The 25999-nt window shown below is 42.8% G+C and overlaps 1 protein-coding gene across 2 annotated transcripts in view; it reads right to left on the bottom strand.

Annotated features, from left to right (window-relative positions):
- Positions 1-25999, bottom strand: part of KDM4C (lysine demethylase 4C) — a 453801-nt gene that overhangs the window by 393616 nt on the left and 34186 nt on the right. For both annotated transcript variants that reach the window (XM_074953333.1, XM_074953334.1), the window contains 3 exons: positions 21872-22036; positions 4804-4979; positions 1924-2038 (listed from right to left, as the gene is read on the bottom strand). In XM_074953333.1, coding sequence (XP_074809434.1) covers positions 1924-2038; positions 4804-4979; positions 21872-22015 — 435 coding nt within the window. In that variant the 5' untranslated portion in view covers positions 22016-22036. The remainder of the gene's footprint in view (positions 1-1923; positions 2039-4803; positions 4980-21871; positions 22037-25999) is intronic.

Below are 25999 nucleotides of genomic sequence, written 5' to 3'. Positions count from 1 at the left end.
ACCAGGCCCAAGTTACACACTACTTCTCCTAGTGATTACAAAAACAGCAGAGAGCATGGCAAGAAGTACTAAGCAGAACCACCAAAAAGGAGAGAGAACACAGAACAGTTTCCCGGAAGCTCCCCACATGGCATACAAGAAAGACCAGGGTTCCACCCCTCTCTCAGAGCAGACCTTTATGAAGGAAGGATTCATCCAGTAAATTGGAGAAGTGCATGTATTCTTACAAAAGATAAGTTTGCTTCTCCTTTCTTGACGGTCTCATTGCTTAACTACTCCCTTAGGATATTATGCAGTTTCTTGGATGGTTCTCTAAGTAGCAAAATTGATTCTGATAGATATTTCACATTTCTCTGACTGTACAATGAGAGCTGTACTAACAGTCACTTGTTATCCATAGTCACCTGTGTCAACAACCAGCAAAATCCTACTTCCTCTAGAAATTTCCTTTCTCCACTATTTCAACCAGAAATAGGTAGTAACTCTAAGGGAACTTCTATGCAGCCAGAGACCTGTCCAGCTGTGTAAACAGTATTGCAACTAATCTAGTAAGGTGAAGCAGTTGGAACAATGAAGCTATTTCAAGACTGGGTTGTTTTTTTAATCCAAAGCTGAAGAATGTTAGTTAAAACTGTGTTTACTTTCCTCACAAGAGAAGCACAGAGGTAGGATAACACCTGAGGGGGTAAAAAGAAGGAACCTCAGGAACTGGAGAAGTCCAGAGGGTAGAATGATTCCTGAGGCCAGTAAGGGGATTGGTACGTAGCCATCTTGGAAGAGAATGATCCGACTCGTGCAGGTTCCTCAGACCTAGGGTCAATCGTAAACTTTCTAGGAAACTCACAAGTCCAAAAGGACTTTGGGGTGAACCTCTGATCCCATTCCAGATGAAATCAAAGTTGACCTTGACAGTCCTCAGATCCAAGCCCCTTCCTCAGACTAAGATTGCTTCTGAGTGACAAGGTGAGCGAATCCAAGCAGCTCAGAGCCAAGAAGAGAAAGACAGAAGAGGAATTAACAAGTCTAGAAGAATGAACTGTGAACTCATAATCATCCCAGGCCCACCAGGGATAAAGCACCACACTCATCTCAGAACTCAAAGTCAAGGGGTAACAAACCAGCAACAGAATCACTACAGGAAATAATTTTCATTCGCACTGATGTGGAGAAGGACTAGTTCAGGTGAGTTCTGATACCTCCTCACAGAGAAGGAGTTTCAGGTAGCACTCATATCTGAAGACGGCAGACGCATGCACATGCAGAACACCTTTTCAGGGAATGTCCATCTTCACAACATATCAGACATTCAAATACCACAGCGATGGGGGGCATACATCATCAGAGTGCCGGCCTGCCCTAGACACCTCCCCACCGCATGATGTGCGCCACTTACAACCTGATTCTTCTTCTCCCAATCTGGCAGGCTATCAATTACGGTAGACTTCGATTTGAATGCCCGCAGTCCCACTCACTGGAAATCAACAGGGCAGAACCAACAACAAAAAGCGCTGAGGGGGCTGGAAATGTGTAACGGAGCTGAAAACTGCACAAATAAACAAAAATAGGACTATACTTTTTAAAGATTGTAACTAGACAAACTAGTTTATCCAAAAAAAAAAAAAGAAAGCAAGCAAGCTGCTGCAGCAAGGCCTTGCAGACACCAGACATGCTTAGCGAAGGGTTGTTGAGCCCATGAGACCATATACCCCTCTATCAGTGTTCAGATTCATAAGGGGGCACACTTCTTCCCAAGAGTGTCTAAAGCACATCATACTAAGGGCATGCGCAACTCAACAGTGGGGCTCTTGAGAGACAATTTTCAAGAGATACCTGGTTCTCAGCTGCAATACAAGAGTGCAACATTAACTAACCTTTTGGCCAGGGTTGGGGAGGGGGGAATGACATGTATAAAACTACACATACTTCATCATAAATGCTCCCATTGATATCTGCTCCATAGATCGGTGCCACAAAGGTTAAATTCTTCCAGTATTTACGCTCCAGATCTTCATAATCTATATACCTTGGAGTGCAGTATCTGCAGAGGGAGAATGAAATTAAAGGCAACATTTCAGAGGATCTTAATTGACAAGTTGTCCTTTCACTTTCATGGTTTTGATGTCTCCCAACATCCACGTTCATGATGCGCTTTATATTTGATTTTGCAGACCAAGTACTTTTAGACAAATATATCAGTTTCACACTCTTTAGTCCTTTCTCATATTCAACAGTCCTAAACCTATAGGTTTCATAGTAGCAATGCTTTCAAAGTAACACTGGGTAATTTCTTTCACAGTATTTATGTCGCTATTAGTCCTGTGCCACCCAGATCATTTGTTCCTGTCTCAACAGATGGAAGGACCTTCTACTGCCTGTTCTGAGTTTTAGGCCGTTAAGTGTGATTGTTGTCACCCAAGGCACTTGAAAGAGCCAATACACTTCTAGTTGGTAGTCCTCACAGTCTCTCTTCACCACCCCATCCTCCATTTTAGCCTACCACATTTCCTGGGCTGGTGAAGAGGCACTACTGTTAATAGACAATATGGTCACCAGTTCCTACCCTTGTACTGCAGGAGCATAGACACCAAGGAGTATGCACACACCTGCTGGACCTAGCAGAAGTGGGTCCTGCAGATTATCCCCAACAGGTCCAAAAGGCAAGTGTTCTGCCATTTAGTATCCCTGGCCAGAAGCAAGGGGAGGAATCCCAATGCTCCTGTGGACCTTGCTTTCCTTTCTCCCTCTCCCAGATAAAGCTTTTTTGGGAGAAGTGGACCAGTTCTTCCAGTTGTCAGAAATCTTTGGAGGATCTTGTCTTCATCCCTTTGGTTGTCCCAGATGCATGGGGCATTTTAACATCCTTTTCTGTGGCCTGGGAAGATTCTTCTAACTTCCCATAGAGGGAGCATGCCTCTATTGCTATTGCCTGCAGACTACTCTGCCAAACCTTTTCCTCAGGGTGTCTGGCCACAGTACTCCCTTATTTAGAAAGTCTTTAGGAAGGGAAAATTGCTTCCATAAATGCAACAACTTGGGAGAGGGGAGAGAGTTTCAGATCAACTCTGCAAGCTCTTTCTGTTCAGACTGCTTGGAAGAAAACTTGGAAGTACAGGAAGCAGGAGGTCATGCAGCTGACACAGCCTCTATTAAGAAGGATGGAGGAAGAGCCTCATGGTGAGCTGACTGTCTCTCAGCAAACAGGAGTTGGACCCCAGCAATCTATGAGTAACCAGAACTACAGACCAGGGCTTCTCTTAAATGCTGTTTATCACTCAGACTAGAGCCCTTCAGCCATGTTAAGATGACACCAATGTTCAGGGTATGCTCATCCGGGTATCCCAAATGAAGGGGAAAGCAATTTAGAGTCACAGAGATATGCCCATAGAAAGGAAGGCTGGCCTCCACAGAAACCTGACTTCTTTGAAGAGAGGGAAAATCTTCTTTAAAGAAAGCTTAGGAGCTTCTGCTATTACATTGTTTAAGAAGAATGGAAGAACCTAGGAGGCTTTAAGTACTCCTAACTCATATAACCTTATTAAATATAACATAGCAATATGATTTTATAGGTAGCGGGACAAAACAATTGTAACTACAAACATTTCTGAAACATTTTCTATTACGGTGTGTGCAGAATTATGGTTCTGTTGGCACTCGTGGGATATCCTATGTAAGTGCATGGTTACTCATTATTTCATAGGGTGACCAGACAGCAAGTGTGAAAAATCAGGACAGGGGGTGGGGGATAACAGGCGCCTATATAAGACAAAGCCCCAAATATCGGGACTGTCCCTAAAAATCAGGACATCTGGTCACCCTATTATTTCACCACTTGTGAGTAAAAGAAAGAATCCAAACTATGTCTATAAGACCTTTATCCGACTACATGGCATTTTATATTCTATAATTTTTATATGTATATGTTATATTTTATATCCCCCTATGCAGATGTGAGGACATAAAACAAATTATCATAGCAATCTAAACAGATGTCATTATCACCAGGATTTAAAGTATGCTGGATCATAAGGGGTCACAGACACAGGAAATTAAATTTCTAAAAAGTGAACCCAGTTGCAGAGGTGCACTCTTAGTATCGCCTTGGAGGAAAAGCCTTCTAGTTGGCTACTTTACCCACTTGTCTGCCTCCTGGGGAGGAGCAGCCAATCAGGGATGCTGCAAGAGGCAGACAGTTATTTCCCTTCCCCTCAGGAGCCCGCACCATTCATGGCGGTGGGGGAGGAGTGATTTCCCCACCCTTATAAAAGAGCAATAAGACAGCTCCTCTGCTCCTTCCCCCTCTGCTCTCCCTCCGTGCAGCAGCAGCATCTGGTCTGGGAAGGCAGGGAAGGGTCTACGTTGCAGTCTCCCTTCCCTTAGGCCTGTGGGGGGGGCTGAAGAATTCCAAGTGCTGCAAGAGAAGCAAAGGTGAGGCGGGGGGCAGAACTGATGTGGGCACTAAAGGGGACAGTAGAAATATGGGGGTAAAATTGACTTGGGGCATGGTGGGGGCAGAATTGCTGGCAGAAATGGGACAGAACAGATGTGAGGAGTGGGAGAAAAACTGATCTGAGGACAGGGGGATGGACAGATGTTGAGGTGATGACAGACTCTCCATTTTTTTCAGACCACTCTAAGCACTGAGTAGTGCCTTCTACCAACTCCTAGAAGAGGGACAAGGATGGCCTTCAGTAAGTAAGCGAAAACATAAAAATCACCTGGTGCCTAAAAAGGTAAAAAAAATCACAGTGAGGGGAAAAAAGTTTACACATTCTCCTTTCCAAACAGAATACTGAATATACATACTTGTCACTGTTGGCCAGTTGCCTGAACTCTTTCACAGTCATTGGCTTTTTCTGAATGTTGTATTGAGTGAAAAGCCCTGACTGACCAGTGACCATCTGCTGAATTGGAGCTGGAATCACTAAATCATCAATGTCGTCGTAATGTTTTCTCGGCTTCCACTCCTTGGGTGGGATCACCTGAAAAGTCAGAGCAGCAATACACAAATCAGCATAGCTACTGCTGATGTCAAAAATACTTTTGAAGTGGATGAAGAAACAAGTAAATCTAATACAGAAAACTTAGCAGATGTGACCGAAAGATTTAAAGATTTAATTAAGTTAAAAAAATCTTGTTGTCCATGAACATTGTGTACCATCTAATTTAAACATAACCTCTTCAATGTTTTTTAAAACTAAATAGAAGTATAGAGTTATTTGCTGAATGCCTCTCTCTATCTTCCTATCTGGGTTATTCAGTAAATCTTACAAAGTCTGATCTATACACAATTTTTATTCCAATTTAAACTATTTCATTTAGGGGCATGATTTTTTTTTAAACCAAATTTGTTAAATTGGTACAACCCCTCATGTAGATGCAGATATATTGGGTTGTCTTAAACAGAGTTTAGTCCCATAAATTTATGTAATAAAACTAAGTACAAAAACTGTGTGTATACAAGCTCCAATTGATTGTAAAGTTTTGGGCTTTTTTCGTTTCAGGTTTCCCTGATTCACACCATCTGATTCCAAGTTCTGCTATGACTCAAGCATGCACCATGCTATTCAAGCCATCAGGAATTTTACAGAAACTGGAGTTCACCCAAATGGTCTCATTCAAGTGTCTTGTTTTAGGGTATTAGATAGTTTTGAAAAGATGTTTTATATATTATTACATCCCAAATGGAAATATCTCTACATTCCAAATATTGTCTATTTATCTTTTAATTCACTACTTTGCCAACAAGACATTTTTTAAAACACTGCAATACCTATTGTTTATGTAGAATTCTTTATATATAAACTTCATACATTTGTATTATTGTTATTATTTAAAGACTGAAGACATTTCCTCCTCTTTCCCCTCACTTTTAGTTTTGTCTTTTTATATGCTACAAACATTGGAAGTATTTGCTTAGTTTTTGTAAGCAGCACACAGCAAGCATGGCATTGTTCGTTATTTCTATATATGTGCATTAGCATCAGCTAACAAAAATCTTGGATGAGTTTATAAGAGTTAATCTGTATTCCCTCTGATAGCAGGCTGTTTCTTCAAAATGCAAACATTTTAGGGTTATATATAAAAGTGGCTATTGCATTTTCGTTTATCTTTAAAACACCTTAGTGAGAATATGGAATTTTAGAATGCATTTGAGACCTGAAGATCATTCATTGTCTCCAGATAACAACATGGTCAAATTTTAAACCTAACCCACTTGAACTGCACAAACCTAGAACATGTAGGAAATACAAATTTAGACAATCAAAGAAAATGTTTTTAGCAGATAACCATTTCCTGTTAAAGGCATAGTTAATATTTCTAATTAAAATGTAATAGTTTAATCCTGCACTTCCTACATGGTTAAAACTCACATTTTCTTTTTTCTTTCCTTTTTTTTTTTAAATTAATTATTATTATTATCTTTCATGTGACCTTTGGCCATCTAGGGACTGCAACATTGGGCCCAATGTTTCCTCTTCTTAAAGAAACAAGAGTGTTCAACTGTCTAGTCTTGTAGTTTCCATTAATGTTTTCACACAAGTTGTAACAAGTTACATGCACAAAATACACAAAACACTGCTTTGGAAGCAGAGAAGCCGTGCATTCAAAATGTATGCATAAAAATCAAGTATGTGCATAGAGATTTCCATTTTCATTACTATTAGGCATGAACTTGTAGGTTTGGCTCCACAACATGAATATTAAAAACCATCATTTGCATCCTTTTGTTTAATTCAAGGTCAATAGTGTTTTGTTTTTAGCAATATGCAGCATGAAATATTTTTGTGAATAATGTACAAAGTATCCTCCTTCAGCAAACTGGAGCACATTTATTGTTTAATTGTATTACAGTGGTGCTTAGCGAGCCCACCTGAGATTGGGACCTCACTGCGCTATGCGCTCTCACTGTAGTGAGAGAGTCCCTGCTCTGAAGACTATCATCTAAATAGACATGACCGACAAAGGTTAGAGACAGGGAACAGAGACAGAAATTAAGTGACTTGCCTAAGATAAGTAGTTCAATGGCAGACCTGAGGACAGAACCTAAAAGTCTCTTGATTCTCAGTAAAGTATCCTTTCCACTAGGTCATGCAGCCTGCCTCCCCGCCAATCACAGCCCAAGAGCCTGTGGCCACAAGAAAAGGCTTTGGTGGCCGCATTTGAGAAACACTGGACTAAAACCAAGACAGTGCAACATTCAAGCTTTATTCCTCCTCCAGGATGTACTGTGCTCTCTCATCTAGCACTTCCTGAAAGCAGAGTTCTCATTCTTATATATAATTAAAGTATGGCTCTCCTTTTTTGGGTAGCTATCTATCGTAACAGAGGTATACATTTAGGACTACATACTCCCCTCAATCTCCCATTGATTTTAATAATCAGTTTGCAAAAAGATCAAAGGTAGAATATGGCCTTTATTTAGTAATTAAACTTTTAGTTATCATTGTGTATTATTTCCTCACGAACTTATCACATTCAGCATCACTCACTGGAAAAAACAGGCTGACTGTTAGGATCACCACACTATCAGGCCTTTGTGTCTCTTCTTTTCACAGTTTCTCTCCCCCTCCCCTACCTTTTTCTCTCTCCTCCTTTAATCCCTCTGCATTTTCTTCCCTAAAGCAACTCACAGCTCCCCCTCTCTGTGAGCATCACTACCCTCCACTTCCTCATCGCATCCGATAAAATGATGAGCAATAATACAGTGCTGACATTTAAAGTGAAACATGCCTCTGCAGGAGGGATGTTTCATTAGACTGTCAGGAGATCCAGAAATAGAACACCTGCATAAGTGGGTCAAGGCAAAGGACCAAAAGTCCACGATAGAGGAGAAAGAAATCCAGAGGGAGAATGCCTTTGAAACAATTCTGTGGGTGGTTGAAGAACAGAAGCATGCTGGTCCACAGAATTTGTTAGGGGCCACAAGTACAAAGGTGCAGGCTTTGGTATATGTGGGAGAAAAAAATTGATTTCAGTAAGGAGCACACTTGATTCTGAAGTGTATGCTTGGACTAGAGTCTGCTCTCTAAAGAACAGAAAGTCCTTATGCCTGCTATGTTCTGGTAAAAGTCCAGTTTTACTGAACATGACTGAAGCAGCAAGAAGGTGGGATGTTACAAAGAGGAGATAGCTAAGGGTTGGTTATTATGATGTTTGATGTGATGTTACCTGTTAAGGCCAAAAAGGAGTTCTCCTCGTGATTAAGAATATTCTGTACAGCTTTCCCAAGAAATGGGCAAGACTATATGGGGCAGGTATGTTACAGGGTGTGCTGCCCCATTAGTGGGAGCTGTGCCTAATTACCTGACTCTCAGGCGATGGGTTTGAGCTTGGATTGATGGTAGGGTCAGGTGACTGGACATTGCATAAGGGTAGCTGAGGTTGGCTATCTATAAGCGGGAGTCTTCTCCCCCAGAGAGAGGAAAATCATGGGATGGCTCTCTGGAGAGGGCCTGATGTCCTGATAAAAGGGTAAAGAGGAGGGAGAAAAAAGTAAGCTCCACCTGCAGGGGATCCAGAGTCAGAGAGGATGGGGTGTGGCGTTGACTCTACTTAGCAGCCAGAGAAAAAGGCTTTGCTGGAGCTGTGTGCAGAGAGGGGGACGAACAAAACCCTGAAGTGGGAATTAGGAGCTCAGGAGAGGCATAATGGACTGGTGAGCCTCGAGAAGAAGGCGAGGCGATTGTGTCTTTGAGTTCAACTGTTCGTTTATGTTAACAAACCGGACTCCAAAAAGGGAGAGTAATTTGAAAGCATAAAAGAGTTGGGGAGTTTTCTTTTCCTGGGGAAAGGAAGGAAGGAAGGAAGGAAGGAAGGAAGGAAACAAACTGAGGCAGCAGTAGGATCTCACTGGATGAGGTAAGACCCTATTTTAGGGGATGGGGGAAGAACAAGCGGATTGTCTCTCATGCTGCTGCCGCCCGTCTTCCTCCCTGCATCTGACGCTACATGAAGCCCTCGCGGCATCCAGCAGCCATTCTGCTGTGGTTGCTGGCCTGCCCTAGAAGGGAGATATAGTCAAAAAAAATTGTTCCTAAGATACTGTGAGTCTGATCAATCACTACCTCTTGGTAGTGGGAAGGATTTTTCCCTTGGGGGCAAGAATGACCAGGCATCTGGGATGGGGAGGGGAATTCACATTCATCATAGCATCCCATTCCCGGAGGTGCAGTTTTGAGTTAATAAGAGTAAGAACAGGAAGTTACAGCTGTATGTATATAAGTGGATTGTAAGGATAAGTGCAAGGTATATGGGGTGAGTTCAACAGGTAGTTCCTCTACATAGTAGACAGCCACACCCATAAAGGGTAGTTTGCTTACAGATGGTCCTAGCACATCACTTAACTCTCATTAGAGGCTCCAAGTAGCTCCAAGTGTACCACAGGGCCAGACCTCAGGACCTGGCCTCAGCTGGCATGCAAAATCTAGTGAGGATAGCTAGTGGCAGCAACCATGAGTGAAGGGTACATCTGGCTCTCCAAGTGCATGCCAAGGATTCCTGGTCGAATTCTTGGCAAACATCAGAGCATAGAAACTGAATGAAGAATGGAAAAAACTTCATTTGATCCCATCGACAATGCTGGGCTGATGGACAGGAATCAAAAAAAAAGAATGATCAGTATATCACTTCCACAAATATCTCTATTTAGGCTAAGTTGTTGTCTTTTGTGGGGGGGAGAGGGCTAAGAGAAGTAAAGTCCTGCCTCCGTGTGTTGGAGTGGCACACCTCGCAACCTTTCAAATGGCTAAAGCGGGACGCAGCACCATTCAGGTTTGGCCTGTCTGCCCCTGAGTAGACAGAGGCAGTGGGGCCAAATGTGAGTGGAGCTACGGCTTTGTATGGCAGTCACAACACCACTCAGCTTGGGAAAACTCTCAAATAGGTGAGTCTAGAGCAAACCGCCTCTTTGAACTCCCCTTCTCTGGATGACCCTGAATGAAAGAAATGTTCTGCTTCAACCAGCAGAGGGCTTTGGAGGTCAAAGCAGGACAGTCAAACCTGGGACTGCTGGGAAGCCTGGAGTTGTTACTTGCAGTGTTCCCAAATAATCCTTTGATTTTTATAAGCTGGTGTTGCAATTAGTGGTAGCAGCTTCAAGATGGCAAAAACACGTTTGCCTAAGTTTCTTCTCAGTGGTCATGCAGATGAAACTGGAATCTGTGAGTACTTGATAGACTTTGAGCTGCTGCTCTCTGTGAATGAGTGGACTGATGAGAAAGCACCACAGAACATGGCAGTGTTTTTGAATGATGATGCCAAAGCTTTTTACTAGAAGCTTCCCAGTGTGAATCGTGGATCTTACAGACAATTACACAAACACTTATATGACTTCTAGGAGAGATCTGTTTTTGAAATACTGGAGGGAATGACAAGATTGGAGTAAGAGGAAGGGGAACCCCTGCATACTTTATTTGCATGGAGGAGCCTGTTTAATAGGCTTTCCCTGCCCCCTCACAGTCTGAGAGAGAGCTTGAGTAAAGCAGAACCATCCGCAGTGGATCTGGAACTGGCAAAGCAGAGAGGGACCATGTCCAGTGACGGAACATGAGAGAATCCTGTGTGAAAAGTCAGTTTATAAACAGAGGAACTTCATAACCCGTTGGTGAAGGAAGATAACATACCGGATAAATGTACGGACCAGATTATGTGCAGAGTTACAAATGTGGAAGCAGAAGCTGGGATCTCCTTAAAAGGTATCAGCTATTAATTCTCAGACCCAGGGTGATTCCTTTATAACAAATGCTATGCTTCAAGAATGCTTGCTAGTGAAGTTGCTAAAAACTTAGAGTCCTAGTGCAAGGTATTTGCAGAAGTCCCATGAGTCAAATAAGAGCAACAGTCTCCCAAGTAGTTCCCATATGACATTTGCAGGTAATGAGGAGGCAAAGCCCATGGGAGACAGAATTGCCCAAGCAGAGGGAAGCTACACCAGGGAAACCAGAAGTTGCTGACAGAAGCATCCATAGAAGACAATGGAAAGAAGTAATTAAAACAGCTATTCTTACAGTATGCTGGTGTGTTCTCCAAGAATAATAGGAGGCTTGGGAGATACGATCAGATTAAGGAAGGGACTGTTCCTGTGAGGCAAATCCTAAAGAATGCTAAATTGCATGCTGGAGGATGTCCTGCTTGGACCATCTATATCACCTTGAGATCCCCAATTATAATCATGAAAAAGCCCAATGGAGACTTAAGAATATGTATTGAATACAAGAGACATAACTAAAGAGTTCAAGATAGCTACCCACTTCTCCACATAGCAGACACTGTGAGTACTGGAATGTCTGGTTATTGTGGAGGCCCTTTGGGCCAATCATCCATATTTACTAGGTTCAGAATTCATATAGTACACCATAAACATGGAAAGAAATATATGGCTGTGGATGCTCAAAGCTGGATGAGGACAGTGAGAATAGACTCAGACTGATTGTGTGATGACATCTGGCAAGAACAGTCTAAGGACCCTGAGTTATTCTGGTGTGCTAAAAGATCTACCAAATGAAATGCAGACTGGAGAGGTTCAAAGCAATTCAGGAACAATTATCCATTGATCCAGCTACCCACTTGCTGGTGTATGATTTTCCAGGTCTGTCAGGGTTGTCTTGTCAGCAAGCTTGCAGAGAGCAGTACTGGAGTATCTTCACGACATCAAAGCAGCAGGCTGCCTGGGGTGAGAAAAGACTCTGAACCAGGTATTCGACAGATTTCTTTTTTTGGCTGCAGATGTTAAGGATTTGGTACTTTCCTGGCTTACCTGTGACAGGCAAGCATCGGCAAGGAGAGGCAGAATTCCTTTTAGGGGATATGCCCCAATCTAGTAAGCCCTGGAAGTTCATAATGATTGTCTTAGAAGGACCACAACCAGAAACACCAATTGAAATCGATATTTGCTGATAGCATATGTCACCATGTAAAAGTATGTGGTGGCAGAGCCACTAAAGGATAAACCGCCTGAGGCAGTCACAACTGTATTAATAAAACACAATGTTTCAGATTGACTGCCGCCTCCACCCCGACCCGTCAGCTGCCTTTCAATGATCAGGGAAGGAATTTCAATCACTGTTATTACATGAGGTTTGTTGACAACTCCAGATAACATACCTAAAGTGAGGTCTGGTGTTGCCTGCCCTGCAGGTAATGGAAGAATGGAGAGAGTAAACAGCACCATTGGTTCCATGCTCATACTCTTACTGAAGATCAATGAGACTGGGATATACAGACACTTCTTGTCTTTGCATACACCACCAGCTGACACTCAGCTATTCACCACCCTCTCTCAGATTATTTTTGGACTCGCAAAACCATGCTTGCATATGACTTGATGTTCAGCAAGAAACAGCAAGGCCTCCTGCACACACAGCATTTCAGAAGGTGGAGGAATGGATAAGCCAGAAGGAAGGTGCCAGGAAAAAGTTCCCATGTGCCCATCCAGGAAGAAAAAACACATGTGGCTATGCACCAGGAAAAATCAGCCAGCAAAAAAACCCCCTCAAATGTCCTCCTTTTCAGGACAACCTTACACAATATTTAAGAAAATAAACAGTTTATCCTTGCTGATACACAATGTGAGAGCTTACCCCTTTGTAGTTCACGGAGAATTGAAGCACAATTTATTGAAAGAAAGGGGAAGGCAAACACTGAGGTTATTCAACAACATCAGAGGAGGATTTAGAAATTCACCAGCAGATTTCTATAACTTGTAAAGGGAAACTGGTTGTGGAAGAGTAGGTCCTCACGACTTCACCACACTGCAGTCTTCAAAGGACTATCTACGCCCACCAGATATGCCTAACCTGGAGAACATGAACCCTATACTTGCTGATAATCTCTAGATTAATTTACAAGTGACATCTCCATGACTGAATACAGGACTCAAGGAGGCAGCCTAACAGGGAAGCCTGTCAGGATGGCAGACTACCTGGATTCCTAGGAGTTACAATGATGATAAAATTTTAGTTGTTGTTTTCAAACCCCTAAATTAAATACTGCCTGTGTGTGCTGATGTTCTTACTTGCAATATTCCAATAAATCCTTCAATTTCTATAAGCGAGTATTACAGGAGTTTGTAATTTTGTCACAATTTATGGCTAGAGCCTCAAAAGGGCCAGTTCCCAGGAATTAGAGAGACCTGGGAGGTGCCTGATGGACCCTAATAGCCTACAGGAAGAAGGGGAGACCTTAAGTCTTCATACTCCCAAATATCCTTCAAGTGTACCTTTTATTCCTTCTTGTGGGGAAGGGTGAGAATATTTGGAAGTGGACTGCATCCTGGATGTTAAGCTGAAGGGGACCAACCCTGAATATTGGTTATTCGGAAGGCTCTACCAAATTCATGGCCATAAAAAACAACATGTCATTGACCGTGAAATCTGGTCTTTTGTATGCTTTTACCCTTACTATACAGATTTCACAGGGGAGACCAGTGTTTCTCAAACTGGGGGTCCTGACTCAAAAGGGAGTTGCAGGAAGGTCGCAAGGTTATTTTAGGTTAGTAGTATTGCCGTCCTTACTTCTGCATTGCTTTCAGAGCTGGGTGGCTGGAGAGCGGCAGCTGTTGGCCAGGAGCGCCAGCTCTGAAGGCGGCGCCCCGCCAGCAGCAGCACAGAAATAAGGATGGCCTGGTAGGGTATTGCCACCCTTACTTCTGCGCTGCCTTTAGAACTGGGCGGCCGGAGAGTGGCAACTGCTGACTGAGGACCCAAGCTCTCCATGCAGCAGCGCAGAAGTAAGGGTGGCAATACCATACCATGCCATCCTTATTTCTTCACTGCTGCTGGCAGCAGCTCTGGAATGACATACAAAGAGAGATTTGAGGTGTGTTCAAAAAAAACTCTGGAGACTATCAGATGAACAAAGTTGAGCTGGAAAATGTATCCTCATAACTTACTTTAAATGGGGGAGAGAAAGCAAGAGAGCGCATGCCTGCATGTGTGCGCAAGGGAGGAGTGACATGCAAGAGTGGAAAAGCCAGGGAACATAATGTACTTCCACTTCATCCTAAGTGTATTGTTTTTTTCTGTAAGTAAATTGCAGTAGGGTTGTCTTGCCAACAAACAATTGAGGTACAAACACACCCTTGGAACATTAAACTTCAAATGAACTAATTTACAGCGTGCAAATGTCCCAATCACTGACTAGTGTTACCATCAGAGGAAATCCCACTCCCACGGGAGGCAACAAGAGTTTTTCCAATGACTTCAACAGAAGCAAGATCAGACCCCCCTCCCAAATACCATTAGCAGGTACCTGATAATCTTTATATTAAGATTGCAGGACCGTTTCCATTCTAATCCATTCTTTACTCATATGCATAACGTTGTTAAACCACCCCTTTGGATCTGAAATTCTCTATGCTTAGTATCTGTTCCATTACTGAGCAAAATAAAATAAAATAATAATAATATCTAGCACTTGTATGGTTTCACAGTAGCAGCCGTGTTAGTCTGTATTTGAAAAAAGAAAAGGAGTACTTGTGGCATCTCTAAAGTGCCACAAGTACTCCTTTTCTTTTTTAGCATTTGTATTGCACTCTTCATGAGTAGATCTCCAAATGCTTCACTATCTTTTTAATGTATTTATCCTCACAATACCTCTGTGAGGTACGGAAATATTTTTATCCCCATTTTCACAGATAGGGAACTGGGGCACGCAGATGGACTAAATGACTTGCCCAAAATCACACAGGAGCTGGGAAATTGAACAGGTCTCCCAAAGTCTAAGATAGTGCCCCAATCACTAGACCATCCTTTCTCTCAAAACAGTTCAAACATTTCTATGTGAAAAGAGAGAGTGAGGAAAAAAATGCACTTTCTCCCATAATAAAAAAAAAATCTGACTTTTTGGAGCAGGGCTGTAAGTGGCTGAAGTTTGAAAATGGCACTTTGGCATGGAGACATTCCTTGCTGAGGGAAGGAATAAATGGCCTTCTGTGGAAGGGAACTGGTTTTGATTTGTATTTAAGTAAATTTCAAAAGAGTCTTGCTTGACAATTTAGAAGTTTTAACAGCTTACACAGTGTGTGTGTGGGAGGGTGTGGGGGTCCTGAAGCCTGTCTGCTTCTCTCCCAATCCCTGCAAACAACTGTAGCTCTGAACCACAAACTGGCATTTAAATTAGACAGCAATGTGGACTCCCTACCCATGTTCAACCTTTTTGTGTAATGACACTCTGCAACTACGCTTCATTACATCATGGCAAATAAGAGAAAGAGTGATGACAACCCAGTGCCCAACTCCTGCCCCTCCACCTTATTCATCATCTTTGTACCCACAGATGCACTTTAGGCTAATGTAAAAACTAGAGGATACAGTATACACACACCTTCTAACTTGTAACCATACTCTTCAAGATATTGATATTCTACCTGGATACCATTTATATGTTGATATAATGCTTTGGTACATTCAGAAGCTGGGGGGGAAAAAAGCCAAGTCTTATTTTTAAATCATTCATACACATTAAAAAAAGATTACATAGATTTTTTTTTTAATTATATTGCTGTGGGCCAAGCTCCTTCAACACCAAAACAGTGTTCACAGACAAGTTACAAATCTATGAAATAGGGCATCTTAATGGATACATTGACTGTCACTCATTCTCAAATGACAGTCACAGCATGCTACATTTTACGGTATTTATGTAGTTTTTGCCTTCCAGACAAAAAGTGAATATTCAGATCAGATATATTTAATGTTGGTAAATAAAAGTGACACACTTGCAAACCACATCCTATTATTACTGGGTACATCAACTCACCAGCCAGAGCCACTGTGAGGATTTCAGTGTGCGCTCCCACAGTTAATTGTAACTATCACCACGTATGAGCTGTACACAGATTGTCTCTCTTGGAGCACCATCTTACCCAGCCAGCTAGGCTTGAACTACTATCTGGCTGCACCCAGAATCTACGAATCCTTATACTCCCTTCCCTGGTACTCAGACTGGTACTGTCAATTTGTGGGGAGTTTTATTCATGAGCATGTTCTCACCAGTCCAGCCTCAGGCATATTGAGATTCCATGAGGGGGTATGCTTTCCTTATATGTCCTTGCTGCCCACAGGAGTTAACAGGTCACTGTGCTGGCCTCAGGGGCATCTTTCTTTTTTGGAGGTAGATTTGGTCACAATATGGCACTAGAATCTCCCTGAGGAACCTGTTTCAGACGACTGATGTATAGGACAGATGCTCGAGCAGAGCTCACCCTATCCCTATCCCATTGTTCTCCCAGGGCTGCCCCTGATTGAGCAGGCAGCTTGGCACTCCTGGAGGGAACTTCTAAATGTGGCTCCTCACAAGCAGGTGTTACGGCTTAGTGTACATATCTCATGCCTCCCTTTAATCGGTCAGATGGGACCTAAAACCCATCTTGAACAATATTAACATACAGGTGAGCTGGTCTGTTTCCAGTTATGAATTTGTCAGTGCTCAGCTGATGCCTACAGCCTTGGCAAGATTTGAAACCTGGTTTACCAGTGTCAAAGATGCATCTCTTCATTGATATCTAAATAGTCTAGATAGCAGCTCTCTCTTGCTTGTTGTCCTTGGCCTGTTCTTAGTCCTGGTTGTGATAGACTGACTGACTGCCCCATCAAATATAGTGCCAATATCAAAGCCCAGTGCTCGGAGGCCACTGAGAGACTAGTGCTATCCCCTCACAGATGGCCAGAAATGCCATCTGATCCAGATTCATCCACCAGTCTAAGGATGCTAGAACCTAAACAGATGCATGAACAAGCATGTCCAGAAGCTGTCTGTTTCGTCAACAGACAAACTTCAACCAGCTTTGTATGCATCTAAGATGAAGTCTGGCAGGCTGAGTCAGATATGTGCTGGATGCTGTGTGTCCCAACAGCCTCAAATTAGCCCTCACTGCTGTCTTGAGGTTGGTTTTTAGTCTTGTGCAGAGGTTCAAAATGGACCAGAACTTTTCTTGAAGCAGGTAGGTTGTTGCAGTCATAAAATCAAGAATGGCCCCAATGAACTTGATTTTTTGCATTGGTGACAAAATCTACTGCTCTGTTTTATTTTTAGAGCCAGCTGAGCAAATAGGATTGAGTCTGGTGGATGTGGTCCATCACCTGTTGGTTGAACTGGCCCCAAACCAGAAGCAAGAGACACCACCCTGAATTTTATCTTCCTGATAAAAGTGCTTAACTTCCTTAAGCCCAAGATAGGTCTCCCTCTGTGTATGATGAAATATCAGATTTAGAACTCCCTTCTCCTGTGCAGTAAAGGGACCTCCTCTCTAGCTCCAAGATTTAAAAGATACTGTACCTCCTGAAGCAGTATGGTCTTAGGAAAGAAGTTCCTGAACAAGGACAGCGAAGATGGGTAGGGTAGGGCAAGGACTAGAGTTGAATGCTGTAACCCAGTCTCACAGTGTCAAACTCACTGGACTATAGTTATGGAGACACTGAGGAAGTGGAACAGCTGGTTGCCAAAGAGGGGGCATGTGGCAGGGCAGGGGTAAAACCCCCTTTAAAGCCCTGCCAAAATGCTGGCTGCAGATGGCTCTCTGGTCAAAAGGCCACGTAGAGAGATATGGGTATGCAGCAGGGAGCCCAGCTGTAAGCCCTAATGAGGGCTAGCTCAGAGCAACAAGCTGGGCCGAGTGGGAACAGCTGGGCTAAAGACTGGGAGGGCTATAAAAGCCCTGGGAAAACCTCAGAGAGGGGGTGGCCTGGGAGGAGACAGGAGGGCTGTTTCTCTGTCTCCTTACCTACTAGAAGGAACCTCAAGGGCCAGAAGACCCTGGGAGGGGTCTGTGGTATGATTGTTGTTGGGGGAATTGGGACTGCACAAGAACTCTGTAAATAAAGACACAAAAGGTGAAACCACTGAAGAAGGTGGTGGGACTCTTTATTATACCAGCCTAAACAAAGGGTGCAGGCATAAAAGTGGGAGTGCCGGCACAGACCCGGTGACAGGGCACAAGATGGAAAGATCCTCAACGATTGCCACTCTGCTCTTGACAAACCCGTCAAAACTGCTGCTTTGAAGTACAGGGGCCTGGATGGCAAGAACCCACAGAGGGTATAGGTGAAAACATCTCTTGGGAAACTCAGCAGCTGGTGCCATATATGTGCATTTGAGGCCTATAATGACTTCTTCTTGGGGTTGGGGGACATCCTCGGGAACAAAGTGTTGCTCTGGAGTCTTCAAGTGAGTGTAATGTCTCATCCATTTTGTCTGTGAATAAGTTGCAGCCCTTAAGTGGCAAGTCTTCCACCATGTTTTGTGCCTCCCTTGAGATGCCAGACGCATGGTGGCAGAATAATTTACCACATAGTGATGACTGTTGCAATCAACCTGGAGCTGTATCCACCAAGTCAAGAGCTGCCATAAAGAAATGCCAGCAACCAGGAGGCCCTCGGTAACTAGGGAGTTAAACGCATTTCTCTAGTCCTGAGGAATCTTTTGCAAGAATTTTGCCCTGGAGTCCAAATTAATAAAGTCATATTTCAACAAGAGTGCCTGATAGTTCAAAATAAGCAAGGCCTCATGCTTCAATCTGGTGATTTCTGTACATTAATGCAGTACTTAGGCACCTCCCAAGAACAAAAGAAAACTTCCCCACTGATAAGTTGGAAACAGGGACCATGAGCTTGAGGCATTGCAGAGTGCTCAAACTTGTAATCATAGGCAGCGAGAGATGGATCAGTGTGGCCCTTCCCTTTTTGCCCTCAATTCAAGGCACAAGGATGTGCAGAGCACATGCGCCACCCTAATGGGTGCTGCTAGCTGAAGGTCTCTGACTCGCATACTCTGGGTTCATGAAACCCGGAAGTAGAATATATATTATGTGCACAATCATTTGAAAGAACACAAAATGACACAGCTTGCTCTTACTCTCTGTTCTTCCACCCTCTACGCTCATTTCAATTATGTCAGTCCTGTTTCTCAGGGCTCCCTCTATTTTTCAACAGGGTATTTTAATGTTGAAAAGCACAGAACTCTCTCCACCCCTCAAAAAAAGAGTTGGACAAGCAGGGAAAGATATTTTAATATGTCATACGTAAGATGGGACACCAGCATTTCCGACTGTGGCTCCAGAGTAAATTAGGCCAGGAAAGAATCTGGAAAGAAACAAAGAATTGATGCCTGGGACCATATTTCTTGTCACATAATGTGCTTGACTGATCAAAGCTCACAATCTCTCCATTATTATGGTAGGATGTTTTCTTAAATGCAGAACACCTGAACACAGGGGGGCACTACCATATTAAAATTAACAAAGGTTCCCAGTGTCATCACTCCCTTCCCTTAAGTGGTCGAAGAAAATGAAAACGAGAGACCAGCCAGACTGCTGCCTTTGGGAATTTCAGTGCAAAATTAAAAACAGTTAATATTGAGTTTGCATGTCTTGAAAGAAAAATGTTAATATTTTCAGAAACACAGAGTGACTCTTTTCTTATAGCTGACATGAGAAAAGTTGCTGTACCCAGCATGCTCTCAGCTGCTGCTATCTTTGTAACAGATCCTGGAATTGAAAGTCATAAAATTACTGACATTCTCCCTGATCCCCAGTCCACAAAACACAAAGCACTCAGGTCTCAGGTATCTTTAATCTGTTAATTTTCTTTGTTTGTTACATTAGCTCACCAGTTCCAGATCTCATTAACTTTCTCCTGTTACACACCTCCAGCCTCACCACAACCTCAGTGTCTGCAGTCTCCCTGTGTGACAGCCTCCCTCCTGAGAGCCACTACAGATGTTACTCTAATGACTATCACTAAATACACAACCCTGCTATCAGACATAACATTAATCTAAATGTGACATCGAGTAAAACAATTCACTGAGAAAAAGATTTACCCAGGGAAGCAAGGATTATGTTTAGAGCACAATCAAAACAGAAAAAGTCCTTATCTCCTGATAGGTTTTAGCAAGTGGCTTACACTTTCATTTAATGTCTTTAAGAATATTAATTCAGGATTTTAACATAGAAACTCGTACTGTAAATGACAGCTCAGTTTTATTTACAGTTGAAAGGCAAAGCGAGTTTGACCTTTTTTTAAAAAAACATTTTTTCACTCTTTAGAAATTCTTCACTGAGAGTAGAAAAACCATCCCAATCAGCCCACCCAAAAACTGAATGAGAAGTGCAATCACCCCTAAACCCCAGTACCTTCTTGCTCCCCGACAGGGACTGAAAACATTGACAAGGCAGTACAAAGCACATTGAGGAAAGAGGGCATCTTCCTTTACTCTCTAGTAACCAGGTCTTGCCTTCACTGTGAGGGAGGCAATGAAAGGCCTCAGAAAACTCTGTATCTAGCCCATGGTGACTGGAAGAAAGATCACCACAATGTGGATCCTTTGATGGTGCGAAAAAGTCAGGTGGCCTCATGGCTCCAAGAAGAGTTTATCATACCCCTGGACATTCTATCATCAGCAAACCTAAGATGCTAAGATTTTGGGGATCAAGGAGGCAAGTCAATATACTGAACAATCCAAAACAAGTTGCACGATCCCTTCACTCTCTGCTAGCTCAATTATTGCTAATCAGAAAGCTTCCTGTTCCCCAGCCATCTTAGGACTTGATGCTGCAAGGTGTTGAGTTCTCTGGCTTTGGTCCAGCAAACACTGAAGCAGTGTTTAACACATGCTTAAATGTTAAGCATATAAGCAGTCCAATTGCAGTGATTAGTACCATGCAGCAAACCCTCAGAGTAGGTCCCCATCTGTTTCAAAACAAAATGAGCACAGAAGGTGGTGGGGACAATATAACATCAATGTGTACTTTTATGTCATATACTTTTATGTCATATACTTATCTATGTCTGTAATGAATGAGTTGCCCAATCTAGTAATTGGGATTTTCATTTAAAAAAAAAAAGAAAAGTTTCTAGCCTTCATGCTGGCGGAGAAAAGTTTGGAGATGTGACCCAAATGCATCCTCAAGGCTCAAAACACAGAAAGCAAATAAGAACCCAAAGTTTGTTATTTTTTCTTTATAAATCTCATTTTAAGCCATTCTGATGATTTTTGAATGTTCTCGGTTTGCAACACAGGGTTGGAGACCCAGTGATTAAGGTAGCTGTTCCTAGTGACTACTCCGAATGACCGAGCTGAGGTTCCCAGATCTGCATGTACATGGTTGTGTTTCCTCCCCTATGATCCTCAGACCACAGGACTACATAAAGAGTAACAAGACTAATGTATATAGCATAGATAAGAACATATTCATCATGTAAATAAGTTACACCAAACTGAGGTTGTGACAGTTTCTCTCCATTAATGGAAACTGACTAGCTACATGGCCCGGAATCAACCATTGCTCAGCTAAGAGGCAATGCTACAGTAGCTTTTGCATGGTTTCCATGCCTTACTTTTGTTAACCAGGAGGTAGAATGATTACAATTTAAAAAAAAAAAAATCAACAATTTGAAATCCTATCATGGCCCAGATTCTGTAAACACTTAAGAATGTGCTTCATTTTATTCATAAGTAGACCCACTGACTTCAGTGAAATGATTCATGTCAGTAAAGTTACACACACCTTTAAGTGTTTGCACAGTAGATTCCTATATTTGGAATACTGGATCCCCTGATTTATATTATGAATTCTCTATTTTGAACTGTGCTGCTAAGCACTAACTTAGCCTCAAACAGAGATTTTCTTTTCACATTCCATGTGATGATAATAGCAAATAGATGATAATTTGAGAGTATGTGGAGGACAATATACATTTTCTTTTTTCTTTGTTTACATGCAACGTGAGCTATTCCATTTAACTTTGTTAAAGAGGGACATATCAACAGCTACCACAGGAGAACCCTTTGAAAAATTATTAAAATTTAACACATCAGTTTTGCAAAAGGCAAATGTTTAAGAAAATAGTTGTTCTTTTATGTAAAAGATGTTTACCTTTGCAAGTCCAGCACGATGAGCACCTTTTGATTCCATGTACGCTAAGTATTTGTTGAACTCCCTGAATTCATCCATTGAAGGCCTAAAAGTCATAATTTTGCAGCTTGGGTTTGGAGGACTGTCCGAGACTACAGCTGCCATTGTGGCTCAATATCAGTCCTGCTAAAAATTAAATAAGTTATTAATAAGTATAACGTATATTGAAATGAAAAATCCTTCAATGAAAATAGCTTCCAAAAATATATCAATATATCTGCTCCTACCTGGAATGAATGCTTTTGAAATGCTATCTCCCAGGCTGGTTACAAGAACATAATATAAAAGTAGGACTAGGTTGTTCAGCCATTATCCACCCTGGTGAACCCAATCATCAGTAACAGTTGCACAATCTAGCCCCTCATTGTTTGTCTTTATAACAATATACTTTCTAAACTTATCCCTCAATATTATAGCAGCAGCTACTTGTGATGAATCATCTCTGGTACAATGTATCTTTCTCTGTCTTAGGTATTTACATGGCACCCCCATCACCACAGACCCCAAGCACCTCACAATACTCCTGTTTGGCAGTGAAGTCTCATTATTCCCATTTTACACATGGGGAATTGAGACACAGAGAGATTAAGTGACATGTCCGAGGTCACACCAGAAATTTATTGCACAGTCAAGAACTGAACCCAGACTGCCTGACTCTTTAACCACTAGACTTTCCTTCCCCTCATTGTTTCTTTTAATAGGTTTTAAAGTCTATATATCTCAAAGGCAGAGAGAAACAGGACAAGTCCTCTTCCCCTACCCCCATATGTTTTGTCACTAAAAAGAGGAATTAATTTATTTCATTTAATTTAATTAAAAGCAACAAAAAATATATTCTTGTCTCTCATACAAAGATATAACACTCATGAAATGAGTAGCCACTTATGTGGTTTTCACATATTTATGCTTCTGCAACAGAAACTAACACCAGTCCTGCAATTAGATCGGCTAGTACCCGGTACAGAGCACTTGTGGGATCAAAGGCAATACTTTCTGGGTTTGCAACTGAGGCATGTTGCATACCTCATGGCAGAACGTAATAAAATAATTCAGTCTTTGACTGACTTTCTAGAGAATTTGCATTGTAGAGCACAAAAAGGAACTGAACTGTTATGAGCAAGGTCAGTTCACTGTAGGTCATCATTCCTCTTTTGCCCTATGCAAAAGCATAGCCAGGAAAAAAAATTACACCATGTTATAATTCAAGATTGTCATCCTTTTTGCTCTGTAAAATACTATTTTAAAGCATCATTCAATACCAGCCACATAATCCTAATTCTCGCTCAAAGTGTAACAATATATGTGATCACAGCTATGAAAGAGAAAGTTAAACCAGTTTACATCTTAAAACATCTTAGCTCAATTTGTTAGCATTTTTAAACATGCTGTGCTAAATGTGTGGCTTCCATGAGCAGGAAATATCTGTTCTAATGCACTGGAATCTGTCATGAAAAAACAAATAACGAATATTGAAATTAATTGGAATTAAGGCAATTAAGAATCACTGTTATGGGATTGTGGGCAAGGACCCAAAGGCAGGCCACGAACTCTGCGGTTACCATGTTGCAACTTTAAGAGAATGGGGCAGAACCTCTAAGAGGAGGGCTCTTATTGGGTAGTGTTGGAGCCTTCAACAAGCTCATAGGTTGGCTGGCTGGCTGGCTGGGGGCACAGAGCAGTTGGTATTGGCAAGCAAAGCACATGAAGGCCCTTCCCTGCTCTGCCCTCCACTTCAGCAAGATACTCCTAGTACTCTACAGTCACTCCTTGGATAATCCTCCCGACTCTTTCCAGTCTTGCTGCCGCTGCCACAGTGGCTTCATGCCTGCTGCTTATTGCAAACCTCAGGGACATCTTTGCTTTTCCTTCCTCGCCTTCTCCATCGTCAGCTGTGGTATCCTCTCCTCTCCACCCCACAAATTGCTCTTTATGGCCACTGCTTGGGAAGGACTGTGGCACAGCAAATAGTGGTTGAGGATAAAGTGGGAACTTCTGAATTTTTAATCTCATCTGCTCCAGCAACCTCGTCTGTGCCCTTAGGCAAGTCCCTTAACCCAGGCCTCACTTTCTCCACGTGTGTGTGCCCTTAACCCAGGCCTCACTTTCTCTCTGACTGTGTGTGTGTGTGGGTGTGGGTGTGGGTGTGTGAGAGTGAGAGAGCACACACCACTAGCTTGGCCACAGTATCCTGCCTTTGTTGGTTTAGTTTTGTGTGAACTGCTGCTCTGCAAATCTGCCTGTGAAAGATTCTTTTATGTCACTCTCCCTCTCACTCCCCTATTAGTGTCCCTGCACTTAGTCTGCTTTTGTGTCTTCATTGTTCCCTTATATTCAATCTTTAGTTCTCCCAAACATGCATACACCTGACTCCTTCTCTTGGCACTTATCAGCTTGATATGTTTTCCTGACCCCACCTTCAATAAGTCCCTCTCTCCTCCATACTTTTTCTTTGTACCTAGGAAGTTGTTTGAGCTGAAACCTTGGCTTTAGTTGAGTGGATTTTTTTTTTAAACTGTTTCTCTGTTTAAGCCTGCAAGGACTGCGGGACAGGGTGGTTGACATAGTTCGGCCATTCACCTATTTTTACTGGTTTCATTCATATTCCTTTCCCTTTTCCTGGGAAACAGTTGTTAAGGTGTCGGATAGAGATGTTTGGCTTAGACCGGTGAATTGGACTATTCAGATTTCTGGATTTTTTTATATAGTGGCTTTTTAATGGGGAGAGGGGAAGGGTGGTGTGGATATGTGTATACATGGTTGGGGCATTCTGGGGAGAGAGGGAGTACACAGTTGGGACATTCAATAGTTTTCTTAATGGCAATTGAGGTACGCCTGATATACCTTGCATAAAGGATTCTTGGAGTCATTTCCACCAAGACTGCCCCTTTCCTTTCATCTCCACTTCTGGATGCCTATCTGATCCTGCTACAATCACTGGTCCAGGGAATATGGAACTGGATCCATGAGACCTGGGCATAGTGATATTTGCCTTTTGTGACGTGCTTGAAGGTTATTGAATGGGGGACACTGTATGAAAGCCAGGTGTCCACATGGTCTGGTGGGCAAGTGCCAGGCTTTCTAGCAAGCAATGAACAACATTAAGAGGCCTCCGTCCATTGCCACTGTCCATAATCCATACCTGCTATTTCAGGCTAGGAGCGTGGCTTGGTGTTCCTATTCTTCTCACCCACTACTGATTCAGCAAGAATGGCAAATCAAGTTCACACACTTTTTCTTCCTTACAAGCCATTTCCTCCAAGACAGGCTACATTAGCAAAGTAAATGTACAGCAGCACTAAAGATTCAAGCATGCTGACCAACCAATAAAAAACTAACTACTACTGTTCATTTGCCAAGAGGTTATACATCTGCTTCACGGATTGCAGATAACTGAGGCTACGTTTTAGTCACAAGCATTTTTAGTAAAAGTCATGGACAGGTCATAGGCAGTAAACAAAAATTCACAGCTCGTGCCCTGTCCATGACTCGCACTATATACCTCTGACTAAATCTTGGAGATGAGGGGGCAGCCCGGGGGTGCCACAGGTGCTTGGGGCGGGGGGGGGGAAGGTCCAGGGGGTGCCATGGGTGCTCGGGGAAGGGAGGGTGGCGGGACTGGCATGCTCCCTACTTGGCTCCTCGCAGCTTCCCAGAAGCAGCAACATGTGCCTTCATCAGTTCTAACTCCACCCGCTGCCCCCGCCCCAAGCATCAGCTCCATAGCTCCCATTGGCCGGGAACCGCAGCCAATGGGAGCTGCGGGGGCAGTGCCTGCAGGCAGAGGCAGCATGCAGAGCTAGGAGCTGAGTGAGAGACATGTCACCACTTCTGGGGAGCCCCCCAAGGTAAGCGCTGCCCAGAACCCTCACCCCCTCCCACACCCCAATCCTGAGCTCTCTCCCACACACACCCAAAGCTGCTCAGGCGGCCCCCGGACTAGCCGCATCAGCCACTGCAGAAGTCACGGAGGTCCCAGAAAGTCACGGAATCCATGACTTCCATGACAAACTCACAGCCTTATGGATAAATAAAGAAGAACTCAGACGTCTTAACAAGATAATTACTTCATAACCATGATAGCCAAAAGGC

The sequence above is a fragment of the Natator depressus genome, chromosome 5 (assembly GCF_965152275.1).
Source record: "Natator depressus isolate rNatDep1 chromosome 5, rNatDep2.hap1, whole genome shotgun sequence".
Taxonomy (NCBI): domain Eukaryota; kingdom Metazoa; phylum Chordata; order Testudines; family Cheloniidae; genus Natator; species Natator depressus.
The sequence above is the reverse complement of the archived record's forward strand: the minus strand, read 5'-3'. Positions and strand labels throughout refer to the sequence as shown.